This window comes from Copadichromis virginalis, linkage group LG7 (genome assembly GCF_057382275.1).
Source record: "Copadichromis virginalis isolate Kocher_CV1m ecotype Utaka linkage group LG7, C_Virginalis_male_GT1.1, whole genome shotgun sequence".
Classification (NCBI taxonomy): Eukaryota; Metazoa; Chordata; class Actinopteri; order Cichliformes; family Cichlidae; genus Copadichromis; species Copadichromis virginalis.
This window is the reverse complement of record NC_140624.1, coordinates 17,759,772-17,767,819: the sequence shown is the minus strand read 5'-3', so window position 1 is coordinate 17,767,819 and position 8,048 is coordinate 17,759,772. Positions and strand designations below refer to the sequence as shown.

At 40.0% G+C, this 8,048-nt stretch overlaps 1 protein-coding gene across 1 annotated transcript; it reads right to left on the bottom strand.

Moving 5' to 3' along the window:
• Nucleotides 1–4,884: 4,884 nt before the first annotated feature.
• Nucleotides 4,885–7,037, bottom strand: LOC146704852 (galanin receptor 2a). Its single transcript, XM_085465150.1, has 2 exons — nucleotides 6,911–7,037; nucleotides 4,885–6,477 (listed from the first exon to the last, which is right to left on the bottom strand). The coding sequence occupies exon 2, from the start codon at nucleotides 6,453–6,455 to the stop codon at nucleotides 5,532–5,534; it is 924 nt and encodes a 307-aa protein (XP_085321276.1). The 5' UTR covers nucleotides 6,456–6,477; nucleotides 6,911–7,037; the 3' UTR covers nucleotides 4,885–5,531.
• Nucleotides 7,038–8,048: the final 1,011 nt, after the last annotated feature.

Genomic DNA, 8,048 nt, shown 5'->3' with positions numbered 1-8,048 from the left:
TTTGTGATGACATCACATGCTGAGCTGTCCTGGGGTGCTTTGCAGTTTGTTGCACTTTGTATTCCAACTAAGAGTCAGTCAGCATGCTAAGAAAATAAACGCACAGCATGGTATATTTAACAGCCTCTCTTTTGAAGAGCCACCACTGCATAGTTCGGCTATTGTAAACACAGCACAATAACCTCTGTAAACCCTGTCATATTAAGAATTTACACTCGTGTTTGTGTCTGTATAGATGCTGTATTTTCATCTTTCAGCAGTGCTGTAATTGAATCCCGCTCACAGAGCAGCCCTCCGCAGTGAACCTTAGAGACTCCTATAAATAAACTGACAACTCTCCTTCAACACTTGCCTATATGGCATATGGAATGATTAGCTCATGGCTGGAGCCCTCTGATCTTACAGTGTGTAGCCACAACTATTTTCTGTCAGCTATTTGCATTGCTTAACTCGTGGATTGCATCAAGAATGGGGTCTCTGAGGAATTCATAAAATGTAGCTGTGTTGCTGTGTGTGTTGGCCAAACATTAACTTATTATGTGTAACATGATATTGTATTAACAGGATAATTTGTTACAAGAAATGTTTATAAGAGGACTTATTAAGATTGGTCAGTATAACTGTATAAATTGTTGTTTTGATCATTAAAAAGTGCAGTGAAATCTGCATCGATGGCAGCAATAGATAAAACAGATGCATTTAATCCCTTTGATTTTTGCGCTGTCCTGTAAAGACTTTGCTATGACATGTTCTTAATACTAATCTTGTCACCTCTACACTGTGGCAGAGGATCTTTTGGCATTTTTCACCTGTGTTAAGGAAAGTCTTACATGGATCAAGAAAAAGGATGGGCCAGCTAAGCTGCCTGCTCTATCCTCTGAACACCTTGCCATCACCGTGACGGAGACAGTGGTCACCTTTAGGTGCCTGTAGTAGAATAGCTCCAGCTCCAGTCCCTGCTTTCTTTTCAACTTTCTCATGTGCATGAAAACAACATGGAGCTTTCATGTCAGCTGTAATGGGTAAACACTCTTTACCCATTCTGAATGAGGCCATTTGTGTTGGATTTAAGACTTTTTTTAGCGCATTGTTAGTACTTATTTTAACATCATTTTCGACATTGCTGTTGATTCCTTCATCGACCACAGGTGTTATAGGTCACCAGTTCTAATGTAGGTATGATGCAGCACAAAACACTGGAGCTGGTAACCCAGTGCACCAGCATTTTTATTCAATAGGAGTATTTTTAGTTTCAAGCACACTGTACAAAAATATGACGCACAACTCTTGTTATGCATTTTACTTTTCATTTATTCAACATTAAGTGAAGTATTAATTTGAGGTAAGCCTTAAACTAACTGTTAGTTTTGATTCTTTGCTGTTAGATGATTTTATTTTGTTGAGCAGTTAATAAAGCTGCTATTTTGACTTGAGTTCAGTTCATTTGCCCTGTTTTAACTGCTCAGTGTTAGTTCATTTTGTACATGTTACGGTTCTGGGTCAGTTTCTACCCAGTATTTTGAGTTTATTATGTTTTGGTTTAATTTTGCATCAGGAATTGTTCTCTTGTTTGTGTTCTCATGCTTTGTGTGGGTTTAGTTCCATGTGTTTTTTTCTGTCGGTCTCTCAGTGTCAAGTCTGCGTCTTTGTGTAGTGTTCTTGTTTCCTGTTTTATTGTGAAGGTCTGCATCTCATGTGAGTGTGTGTGTGTGTTCAGTTTTACCTCTGTGTCGTCTTGTTGATTACTCCCAGCTGTGTTCCCCACCTGTGTGTAATCGCCCTGTGTTTCTCTGTGTGTATTTAAGTCGCGTCTTCTGTGTATCCACCCTGCTTCATCTGTGTGTTTCCCTGCTGTCAACCGTCATCTTTTTCCGCCCACTCTCATTCATGTCCAGGTTCGTCTTCTGTAGTCAGTTTGTTCCCAGTTTAGTTTAGTCTTTGCTCCGTTTGCCGTTTGTCCATTTCATTTTTGTGTTTAATAAACCACCCTCACACCTGTACAAGTGCCTGCGTTTGGATCCTCCTTTATTTTCCACACGGCTCATCTCACTCGCTGTGACAGTATATTTTTGCATTTTGGGGGTAAATAAAATGCACTTTTTCAAAATACCCACCGTGTCCTCGTGTCTAACCATCTCAGTCCCTCACAGTATACATATTATAAGTAAGTGTGTATATATGTATGTGTGTGTGTGTGTGTGTGTGTGTGTGTGTGTATGATGCAACGTCTGGGCTTCAACTGAGGCCACAACTCAGCATGAGTAAAACTGCATTATAAGGGATGAAAGAACGATGAAGAGGAAAGTCATACAACACTTGCTGGAAGCCAACTACACACTACTGGGGCACTTATTCTGTCAGTAAGCAAACTGAACTGCTAATACAAAGTAAAACACCACACTAACAAAACATGCAAACAAATGATATCACCAGCACAAGTGAGCAAACTCCCAGGACAACAACCGCTCATGTGACCTGGGTGCAGCCACCTATCAGGGTATGGCACTGACAACCCAAATACAGAGGCATAATAAGTGAAAGCAAGCTTTAGCTGCTGATGAAAAGTTCAAAGGTAACGAAAAGAGAAGTATGAAAACACAGGCAGCCAAAGACACCAGGAGTACACACTGAGTAAATCTTACAAGGAAGGGGACACATCCAAGAACATACACAGATCCTCTGCCAGAGAGGAGACAGGACTATATTTAAACTGACGACTGTCTGGGGACTGACAAACAGGAGAGGAATGAGATGAAGGTAAAAGTGACACAGAGGTGAGATAATCACAAAACAGGAAGTAAAACAAGACAAGAATGCAAAGAAAGCTTTAAAGAAAAATGGGAAATAAACAAAAAAATATCACTAGAAATAGGATTATCATTAAACACACAGAGAGGGTAGAAGTTCTTAGTAGTCTTCACAAGGGGTAACACGGGAAGATATCACATCAAAACTGCAAAAACTAAACAACACAGTAAAAACCTAATTACCACAGCAGCAATAACAACAACTACAGTGAATTAAACTGATTTCAAAATAAAATAAAACTTCCATACAACAGGACCTCTGTGACCGGAGGAGTCGTCCCCTGCTGGCCATTAGAGAGGAATTTTAAAGTTGCCTCGTATTTACTTAGTTTTTCATACCTCTGAGCTACATCCATGTTTTCTTAATAGTTTTTGATCTATCCTCATACTTAAAACACACAAATAGCTCTGATCGTATTGGCTATTGTTCCACAAAGGACCAACCAATCGGCTACGACTGCACAACTTATAGCCTGGCAAGCTATTTAATAACCAGACATTGTTACCTATAGTTTTTTCCCTGCTAAATTGTATTAGCATCCTCTAGCTTTGCCACAATAAAGTTATTTTGACAAATGCCATCAGAACAAGTTCTTTATCACTAATCTTCCTCTGAAAACAGTACATTTGTTTTTGCTACACTGAAACACTCTGCGTGCATTCTTTATTGTCTCACCACATACAGCATAGGGACTGACTACTAGCCTTACTGGTCAGTACAAGTCAGGCCAGCTGTACGGTAAAGAGAAGGCCAAAAGTCAGGGGGCAAGCTGACAGAGGGAGGGGCTGGTTGTCTCCTATTACTTGCTGCCAGAACTCAGCCAGCCTCATTATAACTTCTCTCACTCTGCTTTCTGTTTAACCACAACACCTGATACACAGTCATCATCTTACACCCTCCACAAACTTTAGGCCTGTCTCATCAAAGAGTGTGAACATAGATGTGGGCTTTTATCTGGGACCTGTGATCTTTTTGTGAAAGAGAAATATCAACCGCTGTTGGCGGTGCTGCCATGTGGTTAATCAGCAGCTCTTGAAGGGTTGAGCTCATTTTTAAATGAACATTATTGGTAAGGTTTGATTGTGCAGTTAGGATGTGGTTAAACCCCCAGTAAACAGCTGATCGCATCACCTTATATCATGCAGTCACTGCCCTCAGACAATCACAAAACAGCATTAAGAGAAATATCAAATACAAAATCACGCTTACGTGAACTCTCCAGTGTGAGAGTTTGGACCCGAGGCTTTCGAGATGTCACTTTTGATGGCTCAATTGAATTGTGTGAAGGTGAAAGCTGCGGCTGACCTCTGGGTTCTTCATTACATGTAATGTAGTGTAATACTACTGGATCATATAGTCCATATTTAATAGCCATTAGATGCCAAAGTAGCAAAATTTACTGAATGATTTATGGCTGTTTGGAAGAATAGCTGCTCTGTGAATGGAAACCAGATTTGTGGCAGGGTGGGTGGGGGGTGGAGGTATGTGCACACATGTGTAGAGAGTAACAGGAAGCAGACCAGCTTTCTCAAATAAATCATTAAATAATTAAATTTCAAGTTTCTCTCCAAGCAATATTCTACTTTCTGTGTACTTTATGACAAAAAAAAATGAGTATCAATATCAGCTGGTTTCTAGTGAGTCTCCCACCCTGTCAATGAACTCAGTGCCCACCATCTTTGACTGCAGCCTCTGGTGGTAACCTTAATCACACACGAGCTAGTTCTACACCTGCTACAGGTTCTGATTAGAGTGGCCCTCCACCTCAAAGCTGGTCATCAGAGCCGAACAAGGACTACAAATTCCACTTTTTTTCCAGATGGATGAGACTGGAGTGCTTTGAACCACAGGATGAGATCCTCTCTGAATGATATGGAGTACTGTCACAACAGCAACCTGAACACTGCAGCGTGTTTTATGAGGCTTGTTATTATATTCCTAGAAACAGAAGCAAATATTTAAGAGAAACACTGCGGCAAAACAAAAGAAAAAGCAAACTGTGTGCAATCAGTGTCCTGACCTTTTATCCATCCGTTTATTTACTGTTAAAAACATAAAACTACAGAATAATTGAGGTCATCATATTAGTTTTATTCTGAAATTTTAGTGTGTAAGTAGTGAAGGTAACAGTGAAAGATTGTGTACAAAGTTTCTCTTAAAAAAAAGTGAAGGAAAAAATCCAAACAGGGATACAAAAACATTCAAGCTTCATGATGTATTAAGTCTGAAAAACCTCTACATATTTTTACATTTACACCACAAATACAGACGGTTTCTCTAGTGATTGTGATCTCATGATTCTTCTGAATGTGTTTCTGTTAAAACAGATAAATTGTAATCAGATCTGTATTAATCCTCAAACACATTTCAACATGATGGGGAAAGAAAATTGACCCCCCGATGGTGATGGGAAATCACAGTCATTTGTAAAAATAAAGTAGGATATTGTTTCAAAGACAAATCGTCATTAAGATAGCGATACAGAAACTGATTCCTCCTGCTTTTTAAGGCACATAGCAGATGTGTCACGCCTGAAAATAGACTTTTGATGTCTACTTACTTCTATATTTAAAGCGCACACTTGGAATGGGAAACTGAAATAATCACAAATGTCAACAACAGCAACAACTAAAAAAAATGGCAGACACAGCAGAAATTTTGATTTGTACAAACAGTAACTGTAACAAAAAGGTGTCTTCAGCTCACAAACAAATCAGCTGACTCTAAAGGCTGTCTGTGGTAACACTGGTGACCTGCGGCTGCACCCTGTTCCTGTTACAGCTGAAGAGCCAGGCTGCCCTCCTGTGGCGGTAGCGCTTAGACAGCAGCACATAGAGCACTGGGTTGACACAGGGGTGCAGGTATTGGAGCACAGTACAGATAAAGTGGAATATATCCCAAGCCGCTCTGTGGCGATACAGCCCCAGGTACACACACAGCTCCAGCACATAACTAGGCAGCCAGCACACTGAGAAGGTAGCTGCAGCCAAGAAAACCATGACAGAGGCTCTGCGGGTGTTTTTGGCACTGGACACTGACATTACGGGACTCTTGTGGAGAAACAGAGCCAGACGGACATAGTTGAATGCAATGACTAGCATCGGAATAAAGTAGTAAAGTACAAACTGGCTTAGGACCACTTGGTAGTGGTGCTCATGAATGGTTGGAAGGCAGAAGGTGAAGTTCGTCAGGTTTGGGCCCATGCTCTTTTTGGTAGCAAACATTCGCAGAGGCAGGCTAATAAAGAAGCTGAGGGCCCAGACTAAGACAAACATAAGAATGACCAGATCCATGGTGGGAGGCTGGTACGGGTTGGTGATGATCATGGCTCGGGTCATGGACACAGCGCATAGCGAATAGGTGCTAGCTGCCAGACTGAAGGCTAGCAGGAACTGGTAAACCTTGCAGGAGATGTCACCAAGAGGCCAGGAGTGACTTACAGCAGAGTGCAGTGTGAAAGGGATGAGCAGGAGAGTTAGGAAGTCAGCCAGAGTCATGCTGAACAGAAGGATATCGAGCCGGTTCTTACGCAGTGTGTTGTACTTGGCAAACAAAGAGAAGACCAGCAGGTTGGCACACAGCCCAATGCCCAGGATCACACCACAGGTACAGGCAAAGATTAACCCATAGGTGTTGGGAAAAGCCATGTTGTCATCGGAGTGACATCATCTGTCAGAAAAGAATGACATTTGGATTTTGAGATTTGGGTTAAAAAAGAACAATAAATTAATTAGGGAAATAAAATCCCGATTAATGACTCAACAAACTGAAGTCCTGTTTATATCACATTTACTCTGCTTAATGTTAACACACAAGTGACAGCTTCATCACATGGCACCTGTAAGGCTTGTGTAGACCTACGTGTCACAGTAAATGACACATATATACCAAAACACATATATGATGCAAGGCAGAGTAAATGTACTGATCAACACTTTTGTTTACTGACAAGCCAAATTTATTTCAATATCACTTTAAGACAACGCTGAAAGCTACTAAATATCTACATTTACACTAAATATAGTGTTAAACAAATTAATATGGTTTAACTCAGACGTGATAGCACTGGAAAGAGACATCAGGTTAATCATTTTTTACTTACCATTGTTGTACCTCCATTATTAGCTCATGTCCACAAGTGAACTAACCTCATTATGTAAAATGAAACATTTGCTGGTTTGTATCCCGTTAAAACAAACTGTGAGACGTGAGAGCCTCTAAGGACTCATTACAAAGTGTGATCGCTGAATGTGAAGGCAAGAAAGGCAAACATTACTTGGGCCAGATTGATTCTGGTTGACTAGGTTTAAAGAGAAATGGACTCTGGTCACTCTGGGAGAGATCAGTGATATACAGTGCATACGTGTTTTGTTAGCATTCATGTTTCTTAGTTTTGTTATATGATGTTTGAAGCTCTGTAGTCTAGCAGTACATGAATAGACAACACTGGCCTATTTAGGGACATAAAAGGTGCTTTGTAAAAGGTCTGGTCTGGCAATTAATCATCAAAGCTAACTAGGCACCTATGTAAACCTGAGCAGATGATAAACACACTGATAAATGTGAATGCCCTATAAGATGTGTGGCAACAGCAGCAATGAGCATTGCAAAAGTAAACAGTAGCAGTTTTTCTTTAACCTCTAATCAAACAAAAGTGTTGATCATTTCACTAATGTGATATTTGCAGTACGATAGTGATAAGTTTTACTTGAGGGAAAGATTTCTTTTGCATTTAAAACATGAAAAAGAAAGAAAACGGGGCTACTGCAGTAGGCCTACCCTTGATGGTAGGCCTGCTGCAGGAGTTCACAACCAATTCACTGTATTTATATGAAATGTTTAATGTCTGAGTGCGTATGCCCTGTGAGCCAAACACTTCCTGTCAGAAGTCTATTTAGAACTAGAAACGTCTGTTCTTGAACACAAGCAACAGAATGAAAGCTTTTCGAAGATTTGGCAGTTCAAGCTGATATTGTGCCAATTTCACTGTTTTATGTTTGAATGTGATATCTTAGCCCTGAGATGTTTTTCTTGAGATTTTCTTATTATTCATCACAAATGTTCACTTGGACTCAAGGATGAACTGATTAGATTTTATTTTTACTTCATAAAACAAGTTCTTATTCTAATTCTTACAAAAATTTTACACAAATTTCTAATAGGATAAAATGATAAAATAATAATGTTTTAAAACCAAAAGGTCAAAGTTCACCTTCACTACCCCATAAAACACTCCACCA